General features: G+C 46.7%; 1 protein-coding gene across 2 annotated transcripts in view; it reads left to right on the forward strand.

The window, feature by feature from the left end:
- The first annotated feature begins 2,184 nt into the window (after positions 1-2,184).
- Positions 2,185-27,024, forward strand: part of ZDHHC9 (zDHHC palmitoyltransferase 9) — a 35,907-nt gene continuing 11,067 nt past the window's right edge. Inside the window, exons 1-3 of one of the 2 annotated variants that reach the window (XM_074278272.1) lie at positions 2,185-2,406; positions 4,473-4,784; positions 25,754-25,914. In XM_074278272.1, coding sequence (XP_074134373.1) covers positions 4,618-4,784; positions 25,754-25,914 — 328 coding nt within the window. In that variant the 5' untranslated portion in view covers positions 2,185-2,406; positions 4,473-4,617. The remainder of the gene's footprint in view (positions 2,407-4,472; positions 4,785-25,753; positions 25,915-27,024) is intronic. The other variant, XM_074278271.1, reaches the window with a different exon arrangement.

Consider the following 27,024-nt stretch of genomic DNA (forward strand, 5'->3'; position numbering starts at 1 on the left):
CTGAGGGGCGGAGACCTCTGTGAGCTTTTGTTTTGACTATAGTCCGGCCCTCCGACAGTCTGAGGGACAGTGAACTGGCCCCCTATGCTGGAGAGAACAAAGAAAGGCAAAACCCAGCTCCTGGTCTCTAGGAGTTTTGTGAAGTCTAATGGAGGAGATAACTAGGCTATGGGCAGAACGAATTGGGGGTCATCTCAGAGGAAAGGCACCAAGCTTCAAGAGGGCTGGGAAAGGCTTCTTGCAGAAGGTGGGACTTTGGCTGAGACCTTCCTTCAGGAAGCCATGGAATCCGGGAAGTAGGATGAAGATGGAAAGCTTTCCCGGCTTGGGGGACAGCCCAGGAAATTCTTGCTTCCCAGATGCCGAGCTTCTCCTTCTATAAAATAGGTCAGACCATTTTTTCACGGGAAACAGAACTACCTAATAAGCTCTTTGTCTTTTGGAAATTCTTGAATGAAAGCTGTCATGAAGGAACCGGATATAATTATCCTTATATGGCTCTTTGTCATTCCAGCTGAGATGAAAATACTATAAAGGAGAAAAAGGCAGTGTGGTTCAGTAGTAAGGGCCCTGGGCTTGGAGTCAGAAGCCAGAGAGACCCGAGTTCAAGCAATGGCCCTGCCTGGTTTGACTGACCTTAGACTAGACAAGACACATCTCTCAGCTTCAGTTTCCTCTAGAGTGAAACTGGGGAATTGGACTAGTCGGTTTCTAAGTTTTCCTCAAGCTCTATCGATGAAATAATTCTCAAACTTGTATATAGTCTCCAGAGCAGCATGGTAGACTTCCTCAACTTGACCGTTTATGAAGTGCCCAGATATGGGGGAGGGGGAACAGACTACAATCTAATGGGGGAGGAAAAGAAAAAGAAATAACTGTGATACACACTATTTCATGCTCAGTAGGTTAGACATCTGCCAGACTGCATCATGGGAACACAGGACATTCATTGGAAGCCCTCTCAAATCTGGGGAATTCTTTTCCTCGTTCCTCACCCCCCCCTTGCACCCCAAGGGCTGGGAGCATAGATATTCTAGTCTCCTCACAGTGGGGGCAGGGCGGGGTGGAAGAGCTGGAATTCAGCCTGTCTCCTTCCTTCTCCTTTGGTGATTTCTTGATGTTCCATGCTTTATACAAGTGGCAGAAGGTGGGGTGCCTTTGAGCATCGAGCTGAAGAATCTTTCCGGCTAAACTTTGATTTTGCTTACCTGCCCTAAAGCTCATACCCTCTGAAAAACTTAGCTGGGAGCCTTGGCTTTGGCGGCGGTGATCATGCACACACTGCACTGTGAACTCTTCCCTCCCGTGTCTTTGGGCAAGCTTTAGCTATATTTAGAGGGGGGGGGGTGCAGATTGGAGAATGGAAAGCAGAGCCCCAGGCCCATCTAGACATAGGATGGAAGAAGTAGAACTGGGAAAGACTTTTGAGGTTGTTTCCTCTGATATATGTTAAAGATGAGGAACGGGGGAAATGACTGGGGTAAGGTCACACCGGCAGTAATTGGAAGAACAGGGATTGGGGTGCTCTTTGCTCTTTCCATAGGTGCTTTCCAAGTCCCTCCATTTTTCAGACACAGAAAGTGGCGGGTGAGGAGTTTAATGCCCGGCCAGTGGGGAGGAACTGGGACCTCTCACTTGAAAGTCGGGGCTGTTTCCTGCTGTTCTCCGGGGCTCCTCAAGGTTGAGGGAGCCTCGCCTGAGAAAGGACTCGAGATGATTTCCTTATGTTTTGCAAAGTGAAATTCCTGGGTATCATTTTCCAAACAAGGAGGAGGCCTAGAAGAAGGGAGCAGGGAGGGGTAGAGGCCCGATGGGGGGGGGGGCTGGTCTTCAGTGTTCCATTCGCTGCCGACTGAGGGGCCTCCGCTCACTCGGTGGTCCCGGTCCCGGCGTGCCCATCGCCAGATGCTCCCCCCCCCCACCGCGTGGGTTCCGTGACCAAGTGGCACTTCACGCCCATTGGCACTAGGACCCGAAGGGCAAACTGGCACTGGGATGGGGAAGGGGGCGGGGGGAGCGAGGAGGGGAGGAGGAGGCGCCGTCGAGTGGCATGCCTATTAACTAATAGGAATCCGGGGCAGGGGGGCGGGGGCGTAGGCGCCCGGAGGGGCCCGGCCAATGGCAGGCGGGCAGCCGCTGGAGCAGCCGGCTGACGTGCGGAGCTTTCCATTCCTCCAGCGGTGGACTGCTGCCGCAGCTGGCCGTGGCTCCCGACGGCAAAGGTCCATCCCCCCCCTCCCCCCCGGCCCCCTCCCGGAGGAGGAGGAGGCGGAGGCGGAGGCGGCGGCAGCCCGGGGCTCGGGGCGGGGCGGAGGAGCCACCACCTATCCCTCTGCCCGCTGCCCAGATCGCTCGCTCCCTTCCGGAGGAGGACGCCACCTTTCCCACCGCAGTCCCGGTCGCCAGGTAAGCAGGGGGTCGCGCCCGCCGTGGCGGCTCCCCGCGGCGCCGCTGCTCCCCGCTCCCCCCGCCCCGGAGGGCCGGCCGGCCCGGGACCCGCCTGTCCCGGATGCTCGGCGGCGGCTCGCGGAGCCCGGGACCCGGACTCGATGGGGGGCTGTGGCGGTGGCCGTGGCCGTGACCGTGGCTGTGGCGGCACGTGGCGGTGCGTCCCGGGGCGCGCGGCTGTGTGTGTGTTGTGCGTGTGTGAGGGCGCGCGTGTCTATATGTAGGGATGTCTAAGCGAGTGCGTGTGTCCGCACGCCAGCCGGCTGGCGGGGGGGGGGGGGGGGAAGGAGCGGCTGGGGGGTCGGGGGGCCGGGGGAGGGCTGCGCGGGCTCCGCGGTGCGCGCGCGCGCAGTTCGGGGGGCGTCCCCTCCTCGCCTCGCCTCGCACTCGAGGGGGCGCTCCGGCGGGTGGGGGTGCTGGGTGCGGGCGGAGGGCGGAGGGCGCTCGCGCCTGAGGCTGCTGGGCCTCGGGCCGGGCGGCCGCCGTCCGCTGGCCATTTCTTCTCCGGCTTCGGAGCTTTGTTCTGCTCGACGCCACCGGGCGGCCGCCTGCTTCTCCGTGGTGCCCGGGGCCTCCGCCCGGCGGGGCCCGGGACCGCGGAGCCCGCGCGCCCCTCTTGCTCCCCGGCCCCTCCGGCAGCGTCCCTTACACCATGGCCTGGAGCCGTGAGCGCCTGCTGGAGCGGGGCCAGCCCCGCGGCGGCAGCGGAGAAGGAGGAGGAGGAGGAGGACGAGGAGGACGAGGAGGAGGAGGCCGCCTCCTGTGGGTTGTTTCTCCTCGGCAGCCTCGCGCCCGCCCTCCTTCCCTGGCTCCTTCTTTGGCTCCTTCCCTGCTTCCCTCCCCGGCTCCCTCCCTCTCTTCCCAGCATGTGGCGGGGGTGGCGGCGGCGGCGGCGGCGGCGGCTGCGATGCTCCGTACCTCGGAGGAGCGGGGCTGGGGAGGGAGAGGGTGGGGATGGGGGAGGGGGAGGTTCCCATCGGGAGCGCGCTCAGGGCCCGGGCAATGGAGACGGGCCACTCCCGACTGTCCCACATAGCACCTTGCCCATTTCGTGGCTGCCGCCGCCGCCGCCGCCGCTGCCATCTTTGCTCCTTCCTACCTCCCAGCCCTCCCCCACCCTCTCTCCCACCTTAGTGAGTCAGTGCCCTCTACCTAGTGGTCCCCATCTTCAGGAATGTGCTTTCATTCAGCTGCCATGAAGGCTGGACGAGCTAGCCAGACTCCTGTAGTTTCCGGGACCCGGCGAGAGCTCGGCCGATGTTTGGTTAGGGCAAATCTGGTTTGTGCAAATACATTGTGTGTGCATCGTGTGGCCGGGGCCAGAAATTCCTCTCCATGCCAGAGGGTGACTTATCCCCTCAAGTGAGTCATGTTTGGTGGTAAATAGAAAGGAGGTGAAAGAACGGGGACCTGGGCCCTTGAAGGACAAACTCTGGGCTTGTTTACCCCGGGCTTTGGGTAGATGGTTATAAAACCGGATAGTCGGCTGCAGAGAAGCACCTGGGAAGCAGAAAGCCCGTTCCTTGGCAACTCAGTTCTGGTGTGAGTGGGCCAAGTCCTCCAGGTCTCCCAGTTTGGGCCACCGAGATAAAGCTCCCCATTTTCTAGTCGGCGCTAACTGGGGCGCAGAGGTAGGAGGCAGAAGAATAATTCCTTCTGAGAGAGAATTTTCCAAAGCGTTTTCACATGGCTTGTCAATTGAGCTTAACTGCTGCGGGGCGGGTAACAGAAGCATCTTCATTTTGAAGAGCAGGAAAATAATGCCCGGGGAAGTTGCTGGGAAATTGGGACTTGGGCCCTTTGCCTCCAAAGCTAGCTTTCTACTAATTCCATGCTTGTAAGGCACTTCCCTCCCTCTCCCCTCCCCCCTCCCCCAAATGAACTAAAACCCTCCTGCTATCTTAGCAGATACAGATTAGGGCTCAAGCACTCGCCTCTCCCCCTCTCTTGGAAGCACAGCCTCCCGGAAAAGGATACTCTGATTATCTCCTTTTTATGTTTTCTTGTTTCACTTTTTTTCCTAGGGTTGAAAGTCAGATTTTTGATGATGTCTGGCTTGACAGAAGCAGCAGCCACCGGTGCCACCAGAGCTGTGGTTCTGAACCTGGACTTGACCCAAATCCCATTTCTCCTGTGACTGAAGGCAAGCTCAGGAGGTGTATTGCAGCCATGTCTGTGATGGTGGTGAGGAAGAAGGTGACTCGAAAATGGGAGAAGCTCCCGGGCAGGAACACCTTCTGCTGCGATGGACGCGTGATGATGGCCCGCCAGAAGGGGATCTTCTACTTGACCCTCTTCCTCATTCTGGGAACCTGCACGCTCTTCTTTGCTTTTGAGTGAGTTCCCCTTAGGGCAGACTTGCCTGATTCTAGTACAGCGTGGAGGCAGTGGAGGGGTCTTCACCGGAGAGAATGGCAATGGATCATTCCCTTGGTTTTTGGCCCTTGGAGGAGTAGGTCTCAGAGCCACGGCAATGGGGGGAGGCAAAGGAGGGGAGGATCTTGTTTTTTTACTGCTTTTTTGATTTAAGAAAAATATTAAGATGCTAACTCCCACAGTGCCGGATCTGGGTTTGTCCTAGCACCTAAGTGAAATGTATCCTTTGACTTGGGCGACTGTTTCTTTGTTAAGCAATTCATTCCTTGTCCTTTCGTCCCTTTCCCAGATATCTCTTGGCCTCATGGTGGCATTTCTGCCTCCCTGCCCCCCTGCCAAGTTCTAAATCTTCTTTCCCACTTGGTCCTTTTTTCTCTGCCCCTCTCTACAAAACACCAACCCTTCTTTCCCCACCAAAAAATTACCCTTTCTCTAGCCTTGGCTTTAAGTAAGTCCCAACCCTCTTCTTTCCCCCCCCAAAATACCCTTTCTCTATCCTTACCTTTAAGTCCCAAACCACCTCTTCTCCCCCCAAAAAACCTTTTCCCTATCCTTACCTTTAAGTAAGTCCCAACTTAAGTCCCAACCCTCTTCTTCTTACCCCCTAAAATACCCTTTTCCTATCCTTACTTAGCTTTAAGTAAGTCCCAACCCTCCTCTTCTTATCCCCCCAAAAATACCCTTTCCCTATCCTTAGCTTTAAGTCCCAAACCACCTCTTCTTACCCCCCAAAAAACCTTTTCCCTATCCTTACCTTTAAGTCCCAACTTAAGTCTCAACCCTCCTCTTCTCCCCCCAAAATACCCTTTTTCCCTATCCTTAGCTTTAAGTCCCAAACCAACTCTTCTCCCCCCAAAATACCTTTTCCCTATCCTTAGCTTTAAGTAAGTCCCAACTTAAATCCCACCCTTCCTCTTCTCCCCACAAAATACCCTTTCCCTATCCTTACCTTTAAGTAAGTCCCATACCTTTAAGTCTCAATTTGCTTCAAGTCTGAAAAGCTTGTAAGTGTAGACTAAAATGCAGTTAAGTCATTAATGGGTGACATTGGGTTAGTGTTGTCAGGATATTTGCACTGGAGTGGAATGAGCCTTTATTAAGCACCTACTAAGTACCAGGCTTTGTGCTAAGTGCTTTAATCCTCATAGCAATCTTGGTTGTTACTTTTCATTTTAACCTGGAAAAAAATCCTTAACAGAAGTAATCCATAACAGACTCTTGGCAGTCAGGAAGGGAAGATGTTTTTGGGACAGGGAATTTTACTAGTTCCTTTCTCCAGAAGCACCTACCTCTTCCATCTATATCTGAGACCATTCTGAGTAGATTTTATTTCCTCATTTAGGCAATAGTGGGTACTGAACTCCTCCAGGATGGTAGCTTATGTGATATAGCTGGGGCATCATGGACCTGCCTTACTCTTGCTGAGGCAGTTGCGGGCCTACAAGAGACTTTGGCTGTAGGCATGATGTCCAGGATGGGAGCCAGCTATGGCCACAGTGATGTTTTGGACTCATTTTTGTAGATAATTAAAACTGGTGTTCTCTTGGGTTCATTTTCTGGGTCTACATCTTCCAAAGCTCTGGTTTCCCTCAGCACATTTGTAGGGACACTCAATGTCTGAGTCTGAGGCTTGCTTTTGTCAGTGACAAACATGAGCCCGAGGAACGATATTGGATGAATCAGAGCTCCTTTCTAACTGAACTGGATGGGTGAAATCTTTGAGCCTTTTGTTAAGGGTTCCTTTGCTACTGCTCATAGGAACTGTTTAAAGTACTTGGGGAAGTAGGCTCTCAGGTGACGAGATTGTAGCAAGCTCTGAGTTTGGTGATTATTGAGCAGAAATATATACACTCACATTTTCTCTTCCCTCGTCCCTTGTTATTGCTCTTTCTGTCTCTGGTTCTGTTTATTCTGTGTCTACCTTGTTTCACTATGTTACAAGAGTGGAACTCTTGTGGATCCTGTCGAATTACCAGCTGGTGTGTGTGTGTGTGTGTGTGTGTGTGTGTGTGTGTGTGTGTGTGTGTGTGTGTGTGTGTGTGTACATTTCCTGTATTAAATGTTATGGTTAGAGCCATTTATGGAGGCTGTTTTCAGCCCTTGAATAAGCTGATAGTCTTTAGCCTCCTGAGTCTCTGGTTTGATTGGTTAAGAGAACTAATAGCCCAGAGTTCCAGCCTGTGCTTCTCAGCTTGACAGACTTTGGCCTATGTTGCAGAGCACCTTCCTGCTTTGGTTCCCAAAGGCCTTTGGGCAGAGCTACAGCATATAATTAGCAAAGTTATTCTTTGACTGAGGCGGGTTGAGTATAGTCCTTTGGTTCACTGAGATGACATTCTTTCCCCACCCCTTATCTCTTGGGATTAGGGCCCAGGTATGAAGATTAGGCTTGTGCAGAAACCCTTCCGAGTTCCAGCTGGCTATGTCAATATTTTTCTTTTGGAGAGGAGGTTAGTACCTGAGGGGAAGGAAGTAAACACAGCAGCTGAGAAGGAGAATGGGGAAGTTAGGGCTCTAACAGGCAGAAGTCAAGCCTAGAGCCCTTTCTTAGGTTTTTACGGAGTCTGGGAGGGCAGTGGGGAGAGAAGTGAGGTCTCTGCTCCCCTTGCATGTTGACCACGCTTGTAACCTGTGAGTGTCCTCTTCAGGACAGCTTCCATAGTCATTTATAAAACTCTTTCTCCACAACAGTCCTGTGAAGTATAAAGCTTCTCATTTTGTGTATTGGAAAAAACAGTCTCAGGAGGGAAATATCAGATCTCTGTTCAGATCTTTACTCTCTTACTAGCTGTGTGATCTTGGATTTTGGGCAAGGTAATTCTAAGTCTCAGTTCCCTCCCTTATAGAATTCAGAGACGAGTGATCTCTGAGATCCCTTCCAGCTCTACGACTCATCTCTGGGCACAGTGGTAAGGAACAGAACTAGGACCTTAATCCAAGATTTCTTACTCTGACTCCTTGTTGACCTCTTTCTGTAGTACCATTTAAGCCCCGATCTTTTAATTTCTGTATTCTGTAGAGTTCCTGTCCTGCCCCTTAAGATTCTGAACTCCAGATTCTGGGGTTTAGGGAACAGACTCTGTTGCCTTTTTTTTTTTTTTTTTCTGAGGGTGAGGTTAAGTGACTTGCCCAGGGTCACACAGCTAGGAAGTGTTAAGTGTCTGAGACCAGATTTGAACTTGGGTCCTCCTGAATTCAGGGCTGGTGCTCTATCCACTGTGCCACCTAGCTGCCCCTCTGTTGCTTTCTTAGCATGATAGAATTCTAGAACCTGACAGGTTCTAGTGATAGCCTGGTTTTCCTGCCTTCAGGCAGGTGAACATGTTTAAACTATCTACATCAGATAGTTGCCTGTTTTTATCTTCAGATTGTCTGCAAACAGGGACTCCGCATTCTATGCGATATTCCATTTTTACCTCTTGGTTTTATGGAGTCTTGAGTTTAACAATTGTCCTCTGTCTTTGGTGGCTGTTGAAGGGCGACTGTAAATGGCTTGAGTGACACTATCCTAGCTGTGTGTCAGTCCAAATGGACAAGACCACCCTACGTGGCTTTTTGGCTTTACTGTTCACTGCCACGAACGGGCAGCTTCAAAAACAGTTTTCTGAGAACAGATCCTGAAATTTCTGATGGGCAGCTTGGAGATATGTCCTTTGTTCTTTCTGCCTCAAGAACTTTCAAGGTGTGTGGAAGAAAGTTTCCCCAACAGTCTTTTAAATTTAAAGGTGAAAAGCTTAGTAATGTTTAAAAGAAGGGGATTTCCAAGTCTATTTTGGGGATGAACTGCTTGTGTGTATGTGTATACAATTCTAGTTTTGAATCCATAAGAATCTTTGCTTGTTTCTCTCTGCCCAGACTAGATTTGGTATTAATGTGTTAAAGAGCACATGACCCCAGCCCAGATCTCAAAATCTGAGTTGGAAGGGACTTTACTGTCCTAACCTATGTCTGAAAAAGAATCTCCCCCTGACATCTTTAATAAGTAATTCTGCCTTCATTGAAAGACCCCAATAAGAGGGAATATACTACTTCAGCTTTGTCATTTTTCTCTTTTTGGGGTGTGTGGGAAGGGGAGGTGGAGGTAGGGCAATCAGGGTTAAGTGACTTGCCCAGGGTCACACAGCTAGTAAGTGTCAAGTGTCTGAAGCTGTATTTGAACTCAAATTCTCCAGGGTAGTGCTCTGTCCATTGGGCTGCCTCGATATTCTACCCTGTCATTTTTCTTTATGTGGATAAGAAATTTGCCCTTTTCAACATCTTCTCATTGCTTTTACTTCTGTGTTTTGAATAGAACAAGGGTTCAGGTCAACTGGTTGCCTGTGAGCTGTCCAGCTCCTGGGTCAACCTACTTAGGTACATTCAACCTTGAGCTGGCCTTGAAGGTTGTGTGGTGAGCTCCCTTCTTTCAGAAATGGGCCCATAGAGGGAAAGGGTCTTTCATTCAAGGTCATTTAATGAGTCAGGACACAAACTGAATTTTGAACTCAGGTCTTTTAACTCCATATTCAATGTTCTTACTACTACATAATACCCTTCTCTTAGGAGATGATAGGATGTTAGATCATGAAATGTTAAGAGGACTTGGCCAAGATCACACTGCTGGCATAACTGAGAATAAAACCCAACTCTGATGCCATTTTCTACTATCTAGTCCTTGGGAAAAGAGCTGTCATCCTATTGACTTTGAGATTAGACAATTGGGAAACAAAAACAAAAAGATTAAAAAATTGGGAAGCTGAAGACTCCACAAACTTATTAGAGGCCACATGTCCTTCCTCAAACTAAAGCATTTGGCTACTGTTAAGCATGGCTTTGCCCGTGTGGTGGCAGAACCACACAACAGCTGACTTTGGGCGTCGCCTGGATGAAGCACCCTGACCTGGATATTATGGTGGGACCTTTGAGTGCCACTAAGAACAGCACTCAGGAAGTTGAGTTGTAGTCTTAGAAAGCTCTCAGTGCTCAGCTCAGTGTTGACTCACTGAGGTAGAGTGAGACACTCCCCTTTTCCAAATCATCATCTAGCTCCAATCCCAGCTGCCACATCCAACCCTTCAGGAGCTGTCAACTCTGATGAGAACACCTTCCTCTGAGCTTATTTAACTTCCATTGCTGAGGCTTGTTTTGTCAAGGCCATCTTTTAAAGTGAAGGGGATATGTCTACTGCCATAGGTAGTCTCCTACCAAGGAAATCTGAGTCCCTTGAAGTATTTCTTTTCTTCCTTTTCCTCTTCCTCCTTCATTTCAACCCCTTTCCCCACACTGAGAAGGCAAGTAATATATCAATTAGACATATGAAATCATGCAAAACATTTTCACATTAGTTATATTACAAATACAAAAATAAAGTGGAAAATTATACTTCAATTTGCAATCACAGTTTACCAGTTGTTTCTCGAAGTGGATAGCATTTTTTCATCACAGCCTTTGGAATTGTCTTTGATCTGGGATACTGATTAGAGTAGCCAAAATCATTCACAGTTAATCATCATTGCAACATTTTGTTCTTATATACAATGATCTCCGGCTTCTCCATTACTTTGCATCAGTTCATAGAGGTCTTGCCATGTTTTTTCCCCAGAACCCCCCCTCCCCCTCCTTGTTACTTGTTTGATCACAATAGTCTTCCATCACAATCACAGCAACTCATTCGGCCATCCCCCAGTCAATGACCATCTCTTTGATTTCCAATTTTTTGCTACCACAAAAAGAGCAGCTGTAAATATTTTTTCTTTTCCTTTGATCTAGTAGTGATATTACTGGGTCAAAGAGCAGGTGCAGTTTTAGAGCCCTTTGGGTATAGTTCCAAATTACTCTACAAATGGTTAGACCAGTTCACTGCTCCACCAACAGGTCATTAGTGTCCCTATTTTTCCCTCATTCCCTGCAGCATTTATCATTTCTGATAGGTATGAGTTGTTTTACTTTTCCTTTCTCTAGGCGATAGTGATTTAGAGCTGTGATTTCCCGCCCCCCCGCTTGAAAACAGCCTGTTTAGATCCTCTAATAATATATCAGTTGGGGAATGGATCTAATTTTTTGTAAATTTGATTCAGTATGCATTTCAGAAATGAGAACTTCACCAGAGAAACTTGCTGTAAATTTTTTTTGATATTATTTCATTGTTTATGGTACCTTTTTAGTAGAATGCAGTTTCCCTGGTTATCCCTTTTAGTTTTCTTTTTACTTTTGCTTTGTTTGAGATGATTAATGCTACCCTTGCTTTTTTTTTTTTCTAGCTAAATCCAGCTCTTCATTTTAACACTGTGTGTCCTTCTGTTTCAAGTTTGTCTCTTGTAAACAACATATTGCTGGATTTTTGTTTCTAATCCATTCTGCTATCTGCTTGTTTTATGAGTGAGCTCATCTCATTCATGTTGACAGTTATGATTATTAATTGTATTTTTCCATATCCCATTTTATTCTGTTACTTTTCTCAAATGATTTTATACTTTCCCTCCTCAAAAGTCTATTTCTTCTATCCACCTTAATCTGTCCTTCCTTTTATCATCATTTCCCTATCCCCTTGTCTTTTATCCCTTCCCTTTCTATTTTCCAACTAGGTAAGTTATAATTCTATATACAACTGAGTGTGTGTGTGTGTGTGTGTGTGTGTGTGTGTGTGTGTGTGTGTGTGTGTGTATTCTTTCCTCTTTGAACCAATTCTGTGGAGCATGAGGTTTTAAGTATTGCTTGACAACCTCATTTCTCCCTCCATTGTAAAAGCTCTTCCTTGCACATCTCTTTTATATGAGAAAAATTTCTCCTTTTTACCTCTTCCTTCCCTCTTTACCAGCCCTTCATTTTTTGGCCACCATTCCAAGATAATCAACTCACATCCATATTCTCTATGCAGACTTTTTCTAACTGCCCTCGTAGTGGTAAAGTTCTTTGGAGTTACATGTATCATCTCCCCATTATAGGAATGTAAACATTTTAACTTTCTTGAGACCCTTGTGATTACTTTCATGTTTACCTTGTTGTGCTTCTTTTGAGTCTTATGTTTGTCAGTTTTTCTATTTAATTATGATCTTTTCATCAGGAATGCTTGAAAGTTCTTTATTTCATTAAATATCCATTTCCCCCCTGAAAGATTATACTCAGCTTTGCTAGATAGGTTATTCTTGGTCTGTAATCTTAGCTCCTTTGCCTTCTAGGAATATCATATTCCAAGCTTCCTGCTTCTTTTAATATGGAAAAGTTGCTAAATCTTGTGTGATCTGGCTGTGGCTCTCTACAATATTTGAATTGTTTCTTTTTGGCTGCTTTCAAGTAGTTTCTCTTTGACAAGGGAGTTCTAGAATTTGGCTGTAATATTCCTGAGAGTTTTCATTTTGGGATCTTTCAGAAGGTGATAGGTGAATTCTTTCAATTTGTGTTTTACCCTCTGGAAGAGGGTAAAAGATGTTGAGGCAGTTTCCCTTAATAATATAGAGCCTATGGAGGCTCTTTCTTTGATCATGACTTTCAATAATTCTTAAATTGCCTTCTTGATCTATTTTCCAAGTCTGTTGGTTTTCCAATGAGGTATTTCACATTTTCATTCTCTTGACTTGATTTTATTGTTTTTTGATGTCTTGGGGTGTCATTAGCTTTTTTTTTTTTTATTTGCCCAATTATAATTTTTAAGGAATTCATTTCTTCAATCAGAATTTGTGCTTCTTTGCTTATTTTGTCAATTCCCTTTTTAAGGAGTTGCTTTATTCAATGAACTTTTATACTTTTTAAATACCATTAGGTCAATTTTGTTTTTTAAGGTATGTTCTTCAGTAATTTTTATGCCTCTTACCAAGTCAATTTTCTTTTCATAATTTGCTTAATATCACTCTCATTTGTTTTTTCAAGTTTTCCTCTATTAGTCTTATCCCTCTCTTTAAGTCTCCTAGGAATTCTTGTTGAGTTTGTCCAACCAGCATTTTTCGAAACTTTATTTGTAGCTATTTATCCATTGTTGTCTTTTTCTGAATTTGTTATGGTCTTCTGCCACTCCAGTAGCTTTTTATGATCATTCTTTTTGCTGTTGTTGTTTGCTCATTTTTCTTGCTGATTTCTTGACTTTAAACTTTATCTTAAAGCTGGGTTCTACTCTCCTGGGAGTGGGAGGGACTATGCCAAGCTTCAGGCTTTCATACCACTGCTTTCAGAGCTAGTTCCAAGGATCTGCAAGTTTTTTGGTGGGGCTTTCAAGATGATGTGATCCTCAGAGAAATACGGCTTTCCTGTTCTGAGCTCTGGTCTTTATCTAGGAAGTCCCTGGTGCCCTGCATCCATAGGTGGTAGTGCTTCTCTTTGCCACAAAACTACCACCAGTGCCATTAATCTCCTGTGACAGATCCCCAGCATTCCTCTCTGCTCTGGAAGCATGAGCCAGAACTGTATATGGGAAATAGGATTGTCTGTGCCAGCTGTATCCAGTACCATCAGAGGGTCCCCTGCGATCTCTTTCTGATCATTTGCTCTGATCACCTTTACTACCTCTCGGCTGAGAGCTCCTGAAGCTGTGGCCGCTGTTGCCGCTGCGTGTGTAGGCTCTGGACAGGCCTCCATCCCTATGTCACAAACAAATTTTTCCCTCATTCCTGCTCCTAAGATTTTCTTAGATTGGAAAAATATTTCACCCTGACCTTTTGTTGCCTCTGTTACTCCAAAATTTGACTTCAGAAATTATTTTCAAGCTGTTTGGAAGGGAATGTTCAGCTGGGTTGCCTCTAATCTGTCATCTTGGCTCCACCCCCTCATCTATTCATTTTAGGCAGTGGGGAGAAAGCTGGCCTTTGGAATCTATCTGGAAATACTGTTAGTGAAGGGATAATCATGGGGCTAGCAGGCAGCTGGCACCCCCATGGGCACTGCTAGCTGGCACCCCCGTAGGCACTGCTAGTTCTCCCCTGTAGGACTGGTTTGATGAGGATGACTTGGAGTAGTCAAGCAGTAATTCATTATTCCTCTGATTAACCCTGACTAACAGTGGTAGTCCATCATGACAGATGGACACATGCTTATTCGACCAAGCTCAGCTTGCCGAGTCCGAGGAGACACAACTGAGCTCTGATATATTTCAAGGAGTTGTGCTTTCCTCTGTATGAGAATTCCGTCACGTACCTCCAATCAGAACCCTTCTCCCTCTGAGTAGATGATCTTCAGGAGTTGTTGGGGCCCAAACTGTCCATCAGTCCAGTCCTCTGGGGATGAGTCTCTCTCTCTCTCTCTCTCTCTCTCTCTCTCTCTCTCTCTCTCTCTCTCTGCACCTGGGTAGGCCTGTCTCCAGGCAGCAGACACAGCCAGCCTATCCTTTGCCAGTGTAGACCTGGACCCTTTGTAAATTAAGAGGAACACTGAGCTTGTTTTTTTTTTTTTTTTTTTTTTAAGTACCATCTTGAAGAGCTCACAGTGAGGGAGCCGAGAGGGGGGGAGAATACATCAGTGGAGGGGACCTTGAAATAGTTGAACTAACAAGAGAAATCTGAGGTCTCTGAAAGCCACTTGTTCCCATTGAATGCAAGTAGTGACATAGAAGAGGATTGAATGGCTTTAGTAGTGATAAAAATAAGTTACTCCAAGATCTCAAACTTGTGGTCTGTTCAAATTTAGGGTTTAGCCGGTCTAAGATTGTGTAATACTAAGGGACAACCTGAAACCTTATGCATTAGGACCAACTGTCCTCCCCCCAATAGTTCTTTAACCTGTTAATAGGACTGTCATCTGGATTTTTAAAGTATTTTTAGCTTGTACTACCCCAGAGGCACATCAACCCCTAATTCCTATAGACCCTGCCCTGTGTAAAATGCATTTTCCATAATTTTGAGACAGTTTCTAACAAGATGAGTAAGCCAAAATAAGAAAGCTTTCTAACAGTTAAGCTGTACAACAGCTGAGTGGGCTGTGGTCTTAAGAAGGTCTGTGTTCCATGTAAAATGTATGGGATTGCCTGTCATCGGGGGGAGGGAGTAGAGGGAGGGGGGGGATAATTTGGAAAAATGAATACAAGGGATAATATTACAAAAATATATAATAAAAAAATAAAATTAAAATAAAATCTCTTTCCCAGGAAATACTTCCAGTGTCTAGCTTTCTCACCTTGCATATAGTAGAAATTTAATAGATGTTTATTTACTTAAACTGGAAGTATCCAGACAATGGATTTCAGGGATGCTAAAACATCTCGATGATGAGCAAAGCTTCTTAAACTGTGGGTTGGGAACCCATCTGGAGGTCTTGTAACTGAATGTGGGGGGCTTGAGATGATGATTTATTTGGTCATATTAAATGGTCTATTTGGAGACCTATTTTATAATATATATATATATATAATATATATATATATATATATATATATATATATATATATATATATATATATATATATATATACACATATACACACACACCTGGGGAGTCAAGTATACATTTCTCTGATGAAAAGGGCTCTCAAGTGGAAAAAGTTGGAGAAGGTCTGCTTTAGAGGAAGACCTTCCTCAATTGGATGGTGCCTTCGAAGGTTCTTTATGGCTCTTCTAAGTGCAGAGAGACTTGATTTTTGTGTAAGCCCCTCACAATGAAGAGAAACTGCATTCCCCACCCCGCCCCTTCCCATCCTGCTAAGATGTTTAACCAATGCAGGGTAGTAGTGGCTGCTTGCATTTCTCATGTGAGGTCCAGGGATTTCAAAAGATGCCGACGTTTATAACCGTCTTCAAGAGCGAAGGAAGCCTCTTGTGCCTTTCTGTGTCCTTGGCAAGGGCCCAGTCAAAGCATTTGGGGCAGAGGGCTGCTTGACTTAGTCAATAGAGTTCCTGGAATCTAGAACGTGGCTTGAGGCTACAGTGTGGATCGCCAAGTATGAACTCAGCTTTTTGGTGGATCCAGATGTGCAGGAAATGACTTAAGAACCTCCATATGCACTGTATTTGTGGGCCTTATGAAAGACTGGTCTGCAAGTATTGAAACAGTCTGAAACTGTATCGAACCGACTGCCGGATTCTGTGATTTAGACAGAAATAGAGGACTTTGGATATTAACGGTCAAAAGGACTGATACCGACTGTATGGAAAAACTCTTAGAAACTTGTTTCCTCCTCCCTTCCCCCCCCCTAGTTTTATTTCTAGGGATTTTAGTTTGGGCGGGAACAATATATATAAATGGCAAAAATAAAGGTCATAGAAGGGAGAGGTAATGGTGGGCCAGAGAATACAGAATCTCAGAGCTGCTAACTGAACAGTAATCCCTTCTACATCATCGTTGATAAGTGGATAACCAACCTCCATTTAAAGATCTGTCAGTGATGGGAGACTTTGTGCTGTTCCGAGGTGGCCTTTGGCGAGGAACATTCCTGCCCGTATAAATCTAGCAAAGCTTGGAGGGGGGAGAGAATTCATTCTTTGGGGTTCCTCGGTGCTTCCATAGTCTCTGACTTTGCAGTGCTGAGGACAGGTCACTCCCAGATTTCTCAGAGGCCACTGGCACAGTGGGAAGGAACACTGGGCCTAGGGATTATGAGGGCTGTTTTGATCTAAGCTAGTAGTAGCTCCTGCACTAATCTGGGACTGAATTTTCTCATCTGTGAAAGGGACCTAATAGTTCCTAAGGTGCTCTGAGGAAAGTACTTAGTGTTTAAACCTTCAGGGGCCACTGAAACGAGAGAGATAATGCTTTTAGTAATACAGCTGGAGGGCACCAGCTGATTTCCAGTGTTGGCAAGCCATGGAGGATTTATAAAAACAGCACACTGAGGCAGGCCTGTTAATGCAAAGCAGAACGGGATTGACTTCGGGCAGAAGGGGCCGCAGGGACTCGGAGGAGTGCAGTGACATCTAGCAGCACACGTCAGCTGGGGACACAAAGCCGAGGGGGGACAGGGTCGCTGTCTGTGTGATCATAACGGGTTCGAGTGAGGAGCCTGGACTTGCTAGGATGGGGAGTAGAGCTAGCTCCTTAGCGCTCCAAAGCCCAAAAGGCAATTGGCCCATATCACCCTCCAGGGTGGGACAGCTTGGGTGATGGAGTGGAAGGAGCCCTAACCTCGGGCTCCCCTTGCGTGCGTCTTCCACTGTGGCCCGCTGGCCCGCTAGCTGCTTCCTGAGCTGGGCCGTCCATCTGGCATCTCTGTGCCTTTGGCCTGGGATTTTCTCCCATCTTGTCCCTGGAGGATTTTTAGCTTCCTTTTAAGGTTCAGTCTAGGTGCTACCTCCTGATCCCTCTGGTTTGGGGCACTTTTCTCCCTTCTGCTGAGAAACAGCATGGTCTACTCGGTCTGCTTCTGACCCCTACTGATCATGTGACCCCTCTGGGTCCTCTTGGTTATGGATGTCAAACTCCAGTAGAGATGGAGACCTCTAAAGCATGTAGAGGGATACCTGCAGGCCACAAATTGACTTAATTTTCAAATGTAACACAGTTTCTGTTTGATTGTATTCTTATTTTGTTAAATACTTCCCAATTACATTTTAATCTGGTTCTGGAGCTCTCCTGTCTGACACTTGTGCTCTGGGCAATTCTCTGAGACCATAAATTGAAAAGAAGGTGCTGACCTGCCCTGGTCGGGGATTTTGCTTCATCTGGCATTTGCCTCTCCAAAAGGGCTCAGATTTACTCAGCTCTACAAATGTGCGGGGCTCCTCAGTACCGTACAGTCTCTCCCCTTGAGGTGAGCACCTCCGCCATTTTTTCTTTGTGTTTCTATTGGCCAGCCTAGTGTCTTGCACAGCTCAGGACTTGAATATTGGAATGGAACTGAAGTGGGGAGTTGCACCCCAGCTCTGCTGCTTTCCAAGCTAGGTGACCTTGAACAAGTCCCTCCCAGCCAGTGCTGGAGTGGCTTCAGACTGCTCACAGACCCATTGTGAAATTGTCTGGGTGAGAATTCACATCCTTGGAAAGCAGCTACAATCAGATCTCCTTATTGTTCTGTTGGTGGGCTGGACTTAAGAAAGTATCAGAAAACGATAATACCTACAAACTTGAAAGGGTGGTCCCCTCCTCCCTCCCACCCACCCAGCCTGTGGTTACAAATTCACTAGCCCCATTGTCCCTTCCCCTCTGCAGGCCTCTGTTTTCATTTACAGAGCTAATAATACTTGAATTACCCAGAAGTATTGAGAGAAAAAATGCTTTAAATATACAGAAAGGAGAACTATTGTTTTGATTAAATCGAGGCTGACTTATCCAAAACAGATTTTTCAGTTCAGTTTAACAAATGTGAAACACCTACTGTGTGCAGAGCGATGTGCAAAGTGGAGAGGTGCATAGTTCAGCTCAAAGCCCACCCCTTGCTACATTTTAGCTCCAACACTACTTCCTGCTCTTCAAGAAGTTTACTCTCCAGTTGGGGGGGGGGTTAAACTTACTTTTACAAAGTATTTTGTGGTTTACAAAGTAATAAAGATGAAGGCCAGCCCATGTAAAATGATACAAATAAAGTGCCCTGTGAAGTCAGAGAGGACATCATTTGTTGCTGATGGGTGGAGGGAAGAGCAGGGAAAGTTCCCTGGAGGAAGTGACATTTGATCTGGGTTTTTAAATCTTGGAAGGTATTCAATAGGGGTGTGTGTGTGTGTGTGTGTGTGTGTGTGTGTGTGTGTGTGTGTGTGTGTGTGTTCATTTGCATGCATTGGGTGGGGGGCTGGGAGAAAAGTCATTCCTGTCATATTGACCAGTATGAAGAAAAATTTTATTTTAGTTTTTTAAACATATGCAAGGATGAATTTTCAACAATGACCCTTGCAAAACCTTGTGTTCCAATTTTCCCTTCCTCCCACCCCCTCCTCTAGATGGGAAGTAATCCAATATATGTTAAAACATGGTATGGGGGGGGCAGCTAGGTGGCGCAGTGGATGGAGCACCAGCCTTGAATTCAGGAGGACCAAAGTTCAAATCTGGTCTCAAGACAGACCCTGCGTGACTGGGGGGGGGGGGGGGGGGGAACCATGGTCTGTTAAATCTTTTTTTTTTTTTTTTGATTTTTTTTGATCAGCATTGACCCTTGATCATTGATTTTTTGATCAGCATTGACCCTTGCAAAGTCTTCTGTTCCTTCCCCCCACCTCCCTCCCCCAGATGGCAGGTAGACCACTACATGTTAAATATGTTAAAGTATAAGTTATGTGCAATAATATGTGTTAAATCTAATATATACATATTTATACAGTTCTCTTGTTGCACAAAAAAAAATCAGATCAAAAAGAAAAAACATGAGAAAGAAAACAAAAAGCAAACACAAAACAACAAAAAGCTGAAAATCCTATGTTGTGGTCCACACTCAGTTCCCACAGGCCTCGCTCTGGGTGCAGATGGCTCTCTTCATCACAAGGTCATTGGAACCGGTCTGAATCATCTGTGAGCAAAAGTTTGAAGGGGCTATGAGTAATCTAGTAATAATCTAGTTGGAGTGCCCAGAAGGGAAACAGTCTGAGCTCTGAATGACAACAAATTGTGGAGGGCTTTGAATGCCAAACACCTGCTCAGACACTGCCGTGGCTTGAACTTGAGCTGGTGTGACCAGCTCTCTGGACAAGCTGTAAACCAGGCTTTTCAGGAAGGGTTAGCTTGGAGTAATCCAGCCTTTTTGTGGGGTTGGAAATTTAGTATCAGAGCAGGAAAATGACTTGTTCCGGGTGAAAGAGAAGCAGGTACTAGAGCTGAGATTTGAATTTTGATCTTCTGGTTTCAGGTTCAGTGCTTTTTCCTTTGTGTGGCCATTGGTCTTTTGGTTTTTTTAAACAGAGGCCTTAGGCCCTTCAGGAAGGTGACCACTAATTCCTTTGACCAGTTGTCAGGAACGCCGTTCAAGTGTGGATTGGACTAAATGGCTTCTGAGGTTCCCTTCCAGCTCAGTGGTTCTGTGATTCCCTGACAGAAGGGCTTCATGGGAAGTAGGGCTGAAGAGCCTTAAGAGGGGGCCACATGTGTATTCCTCAACCACACCCAGTCATTGGCAAAACAACTGCCCGACAATGGGCCTGTTGTGTGGCTGTTGCTACACGGAATGGATTGTTTTAGCAGGTGCAGGCGATGGCTTGAGCCGAAAGCGGGGAGAACCTCGCTCACATTCTTGCTGCCTCAGCGCAAGCCGAAGCCAAGCTAGCTTTTTGTCTGGTCTGTGGGCAGGTGTTGGAATTGGGTTTATTGGAGCTCTGGTCCTCCTAGGCATAGGGGTAGCATCTGTTTCAGTTTTGTTCCTTTGTTGGCCTGTTGTGCTTTCTCTTTTCCTTTTTAATTGAAGTATAGGCTCCCTCCAGTGGCTAATCACATAGCTCTTAATTCCCAAGGGCCACTATTTGGAGAAGAGCTTGAGTTCAGAGGTACCCTAGCAAGGCTGGGTGTTACCCTTCTTGCTTGCAGCCGGAGCCTTTCTGACCTTTCCAAAGCAGAAGGAAATTATGGCAAAATATTTTTTTTTCAGATACATATTATTTGGTTCAGTAATGAGCCAGAAGACGGACTCCCATGCAGGTTTGTTTATTGGATAGAATCTGTACTGAAGAACCGTGGCTGGAAGGGAGACCTGTCCAAGGTGGGGGCATGAGGGCAGAATGAGAGATCTGGGGCTTAGAGGATGAAGCATGGGGGAAGGGGACACTGCCAAAATTACCTTCACAGTGTCTTCTCGGGACTCCAGTTTCCCTCTATTGCTCTAATACTTTTAGTGTCGTATTGTTTAAAAAATAATACAGTGCAGGAGTCGGATCTGAATTTGAATCTTGATTTAGCCTTTGACCTGTGTGACTGAGCAAATTACCCTCCCTGAGCCCGAGCTTCCTTGTCTCTAAAATGAGGGCATTGGACTAATTGACGTGGAAGGGCTCTTCCCAGCTCCTGGGCTTCCATGACTAGGGTAGCGCTCTGGCTTTTTTTAGTTGATAAATTTTGTTTCAACACTGCTAAATATACTTTTTTTTTTCTTTCTGAGACTGGGGTTAAGTGACTTGCCCAGGGTCATACAGCTAGGCCGTGTTAAGTGTCTGAGATCACATTTGAACTCCTCCTGAATTCAAGGCTGGTCCTTTATCCACTGCACCACCTAGCTGCCCCCTGCTAAATATACTTTTGCAAAACACGACAGGGTTTTAAAACAATGGCTTTTGCCATTGACCATTGGCAAGAGGAAGGAAAGCTCTGAGCTTTTAAGCAGCTATTACCAATGTTGTCTTTGGGCTTTGTTTGTCTTTTCATATTGTCATATTGTCTCCATTGATACGGCTTTAGTCACCGCATGTGCTTTTGACTTTGCTTTCCTTCCCTCTCTGGCACGTCTTCATAGTCCTCATTCCTTGGGTCCCAGGAATGCTTGCCTTCAGCCACTTACTCACTGATTGACACATAGTCTGTTTCCGGTTTTTTCTCTGACGAATGGTGTTGCTATGAATGTTTTTTTTCCTATGGCGGCCTTTTGTTACCGACCTCCTTGTGGGCGTACGCCCAATAGTGGGTTAAAGGACGGGTACGATTTGATCTGTTCATTTATAACTTTCCTCCCGCATTTCCAAATTGTTGTCTAAAACAGTTGGGCTAATTAACAGCTTGATCAGAGGTAAATTAGCATATCTGACTTCCCCAAATCCCTGCAACACTGCTAATTTGATGGGTGTGATGTGATACCTCAGTGTTGTTTTAATGTGCATTTCTCTATTAGTGATCTTGAACAGTTTTTCAGATAGCTGTTGATCATTTTTCTTTTGATAGATGATGAGGCTTCTTTGGGGATGGTGGTGGGTGGCAAAGCTCATTTGTGAAACTGGTTAACACGTTTCCTCATTCCCTTGAGTATCTGATAATCAAGAGGTGGTCACAGAAGAAAAATCAGCTTCTATTTGTCTGCCCTTGTGGCAGGTAGCACCAGTGAAGAGAAAAGGAGCTAATCTTCAGCTCAGTTACAGTAACTCATCTGGAGAACTACATTTGGAAGGCATTTTAGAGACAATCTCACAATAGGCCTGTGAAGACCAGGGGAGTGCTGCTATTCCTGTTTTACAGATTGGTAAACTAAGGCTCAAAAGGAGTGGTTGTGGGAGGGGAGGGCAGAGCTAGAACTTTCCTATCTCAGTGGAGTCTCAACAGCTGCTTTATAAGGGGTGGCAAGGATTGTTTTTACAGGGATCAAGAGTCCACGAAGGTTGAAAGAAAGTCCTTGTAAACCCTCAGGTTGTTATTTGGTTTGTTTTGTTGAGGCATTTGAGGTTAAGTGACTTGCCCAGGCTAGTCAGTCTCAGGCTGGTTTTGAACTCAGATCCTCCCACTCCAGGCCCAGTGCTGTGTGTGCCACCTGGCTGCCTTCTTGGATTTACTTTTGGTTATGTTTTTTGGACTCATCTTTCAAGAGAAGGAAATAAAGTGGCCTGAAACCAGCCTCTTACGAGTGGAAAGAACTATGAATGTGAAGCAAAAGACAATTGTTACCAATGGGGGAAATCGTGGAAGACTTCTTGGAGAAGGCGGCATTTGAGTCAGGCTTTTTAAGGGATCAGTGATAAATGATGAAGCGGGGGGGGGGAGAAAGACATTCAAGTACAGGAAACAGCCTGAGCAGAGGTCAAGAAAGGAGAGCATAGTGTGCATTGGAGGCTGGGCAGAGGCTGCTTAAGCTCGGAGCAGGAAGCGTGTGGCCCAGAGTAATATGAGCTGAGGTGGAAAGGACCTTAACTCCAGGCGGGGGGAGTCGCTCCACAGACAATAAGGAATCACTGAATATATATTTTTTTATTGAAGTTTATTTTCAAAACATATGCAAGGATCATTTTTTCAACCTTGACCCTTGAAAACCTTGTGTTCCAATTTTTCTCCCCTTCCCCTCACCCCCTCCCCTAGATGGCATGTAATCCAATTGAATGTTTTTTTAAACAGACCTATAACCTGCCCATCTGCGCACTCCGGCTTTTTTAGGGAACATAACTCAATCTTTTGTTGATGACTCCAGGTCACCATTCTGAGCATCAACAATTATCATACTTGGCTCGAGCACAACGTTGCCCTGGGAGGCTCTTGAGATATGTAGGGCTCAACTTGCCCCCGGACTGCTGGGCTCTAACTGGCATTTTCCTCTGCTTTGTCAGGGCAATCTCCGTCCCCCGATGTTACTACTTTGGAAAAAATACCTCCTCCACCCCCTGCCATTGAATCTTCCCTTGTAACAAAGAAAAGCAGTTCAAACAAATCCACCCAACCATGTCTGACAGCATATGCACACAACAACCGAGTCTGACGGTGTGTGCACGGCTCTGAATCCAGAGTCCTCTGCCTCCCTCCCGAGAGGAGGGACGCGTCTTTCGTTATCTCTCGTAGGGGGGATTCTCGTACATGTCCTGCTTAAACTGGATGGCTCCCAGTTCTGAGATTGTCCAATGGCAGTGTGAGCCGGGAGGAAGGGACGGATGACAGAGGCCACAGAGGTACAATGGACAGCGCGTGGCTCTTTTGGATGATGGCGAGGGAAGGGCTAAAGCTAAACTGCCTAGTAACCTGCGCGGGCTGACACCGTCGCCGATAGGTGTCTGTGCCCTGTGTGGAGTGGGGGGACGTAGGGGGTGACTCAAGGGCATAAAGCGGGGGGCCATGGCTCATATCAGAGTGGGAGAAGTGCTGAAATCAAGAGAGGAGCACGATGAGTAGCTGGGGATTCAGACCCAGCCTCGTTTTGTTGTGGATGGCCTACAGGATGCATTTGGCTGCCATGAGGATGATGGAGAAATTAGTCCCCTTCTTGAGGATTTTTCTCCATAAGCCTTTCACCTCAATTCTTGCTTTTCTGCTTTTCTTTTTCCTCTTTACATTTTTTGCATTAAGAACTATAGAATGATGGATTTATACCGGAAGGGACCTCGGAAGTCCTCATTTTACAGATAAGAAAACTGGGACTCGGGGAAAGTGACTTGCCCAGAATCACCCCCCATGTAATGACTAGCCGAGATGGGATCTAAAACCAGGCCCTGGGACTCTCAATCCAAGAGAGCCTCTGTTTTCTTGTCATTGCTTTTCAGTCAACAACATTTTTAAACATTTTTTATCAAAATGGTATTTTTTATATATCACCTTGATTTATAAAGACTTCTCTTCCTCTATTCCCCTTTGTAACGAGAATTAAAAAAAGAGGAAACAAAGGAAGTGGACAAAACCAACCTTCACATTGATGTTTTTTAAAAGTAGCTTTTTTTGGGGTAGCACGCTAGGTACTAGAGAACAGAGCTCCAGAACCTCGGTGGAGCCTGGAGAAGCTCAGTGACATTAGGGATAAGATTAGCAGCAGCACTGTGACAGTTTGGGAGGAGTCTGCTTAGTGGGCTAGGTCCATCTGCTGCGTGGGAGCCAACATTTTCTAGCAGTAGGACCCTGGGCCAGGCAGTCGACTCTGTTCATCAGTGCCTTTGTCTGGAAAGTGAAGACAGTCTTGAGAGCACCTAGCTCCTGGCGGGGCTGGTGGGGGTGGAGTTGGGAGAGCTTCTGGGAAATCCAGTGCTCTTGTTGGGAACTGAAGCCAAGTCTTTAGAGCGCTGGTCTCACAATCGGCAGGGTTAGGGGTCAGCTTCTACCTCAGACCCATCTGGGGAAGTCACTTTAACTCACTGTGTCCTGAAACATCCCTCCATGAAATCCCAGCGCTGACCCAAGGTAATGATAACAATGGTGATGATGATGATCTAGAAGGAAGTCTTTGCCCTTGAACTTGAACTCTAGTTAGGAAGAGGGGGTTAAATTCAATGAACCAAATAACTTGCTCAAAGTCACCTAAGTAGCAGGACTGGAATTTGAATTCAGAGCACCTCTCCCTTCTCCCACTGTTTTTATTACTACCAGTTGCTTTAGAAACTTCTGGCTCCTTGTATTAAAGTGGCTGTGTGTGTGTGTGTGTGTGTGTGTGTGTGTGTGTGTGTATGCATGCGCATGTGTGTATGTGTATGTGTTGTAGGGGTGTGTATATGTGTCTTTAGGGGTGTGTGTATATATGTGTGTATATGTATGTTGTAGGGGTGTGTGTGTGTGTGTGTGTGTGTGTGTGTGTGTGTGTGTGTGTGTGTGTGTGTGTTTTAGCTGTTTTCTTCAGCTCTGGCCTCCTCTTCCATTAGCCTAGTTTCCATTGATTTCTATGTCACCAACCATCCATTTTCTGCTAGCTGGGGCTAATTCCAGGGGAGAAGAGGCCTGGATAAAGCGAAAGTGATGGGTAGCCCCAAATGTTTTTATTGGCTTGGAAATTCCTGCGTTAGCTCTTATTCTGACACTCCTACACACTGGCTCGCTGCCTAGCACTGACCTCCACCCAGTTCAACTTCCATGTTGGACTGCTGGGGCCTAGCCCACCCAGGGAAACCATGGGGTATTGAGTGGAAAGAACAGCGGACGGGAGATTCCCGAGTTCAGATCTTGCTGTCTGTACTTCCTTGTTGTCTGCGTGGCCTTGGGCCAAAATTTCTGCTTTCTCCTCTCTGGACCTCAGTTTTCTCCTCTGTAAAATTGGATCGATAATTCCCTGGACAGCCTAGCATCCAGAGCTGTTATCAAGAAAGCAGTCTCCCTGTTCCAGAAGGGGGTATTGTCATTAGTTGAGGAGGGATGATGTGCCAGATAAACCGCTCCCAGATAATGTAGCGTTGATTGTGTGGCCAGAGCTTGGCCATCCTTGAGAATCCGTGAACTGAATGCTTATGTGGAGTTAAAAACAGTACCCGAGTCCCAGATGTCATGCCCAGTTAAGTGGCCTAAGTAGTTCTGTGTGTTTACCTCTTCCTGGTTTTTGAGGTGAAGAGACATGGTCTTCCCACAGCTTTATGGGTAGCTGGTCTCGGGGCCATCTTGAGGCACTTGTGGGAGGCATCACTTGCGGTGTCCCCAGTCCGCCACCATCCCATTCTCTTGGAGCTTCCAGTCCAGCAGGGACATGGAGACCAAGGGCAGCAGATAAGAGAGCGTAAGTGAAACGGCTTTGATTTTTTTTTTTCTCCAGGTGCCGCTACTTGGCTGTTCAGCTGTCTCCTGCCATCCCTGTCTTTGCAGCCGTCCTTTTCCTCTTTTCCATGGCTACGCTGCTGCGGACGAGCTTCAGTGACCCCGGCGTGATTCCCCGGGCCCTGCCAGATGAAGCAGCTTTCATTGAAATGGAGATAGGTGAGCTGGGCTGGCCAAGAAGCCCCTGAGGGGGCGTAAGCTGCCAACAGGACACTTGTCACCGTGCCCTGAATGATTGTGCAAGGATCATAACAGCTAGCATCATCCCTGGCCTTCTCTATAGTCCATTTTCCTCCCGAGCCATTTCATGCCTATGTACTCATCCCCGTCTTTGTGCTATTCCCAGAAGGTGGATGTGGGCGGCTGTAGTAAAGCCTCTTCAAAATCTTCCCCAGATTTGGTGAAACTTGAAATAGGAAAAGAACACGGAGTTGGAGCCAGGAGCCTTGGCTTTCCATCTTAGCGTAGCCATTCATTAGCTCTACCAGCATTGGACCAATCGCTTCCTCTTTCTGGGTCTCAGTTTCCTCCTCTGTAAAATGAGATGTGACAACACTAGCATTTCCAGCTTCACGGATGCCTTCTAGGAGGGCTCCAAAGGAGATGGTGGATGGTGAGCTGGGAAAGTGCCTAAGCAGACAGTGATGGTGAGCCGGGAAGGCACCAAAGGAGACAGTGGATGGCGAGTATTTTGTTAACCCTAAAGCATCGTGAATGTGGGTTGTTCCTGTCCCTGTCATGGCGTGTTCTGCTATTCTGCTGGTGATGACAGTCATTCACATCTCAGTGAAAGTGCACGCTGCACTTTCCAAGAAGCTTTCCTCACATCAGCTGGGCATGGCACCGGCTGCCAGGGTGAGTGCTGCCATCTTACAAATGAGAAAGCGAAGGCTGACGAAGGTTGTGTTATTTGCTGATGCTCGCAGAGCTAATGAGCGGCAAAGCTAGACCCTGAACCCACATTTGATGGCTCAGACCAGGGCTTTTTCCACTGCACTGTACCATGTCCTACTAACTCTCATTTTTATTTTTCATTTTATTTTTATTTTTCAATTCCTGGCATCAATCTGGGATTGTCCTTTTCCATCCATTTTGCAGACGGAAAAACTGAGTAGGGTGGCAACAAGACTTGCTCCCTGGTTATAGTGGAAACTGTATCATGGTTGACCCTTGAATTTAAATCCCAAGCTCTTATCTGACTTCACTCTGCTTTCCTTATGAAGTATAAGTACAGACAATTCTCACTTTATGAAGGTTTGTATTATGCAG

This window comes from Sminthopsis crassicaudata, chromosome X, assembly GCF_048593235.1.
Source record: "Sminthopsis crassicaudata isolate SCR6 chromosome X, ASM4859323v1, whole genome shotgun sequence".
NCBI classification, from domain to species: domain Eukaryota; kingdom Metazoa; phylum Chordata; class Mammalia; order Dasyuromorphia; family Dasyuridae; genus Sminthopsis; species Sminthopsis crassicaudata.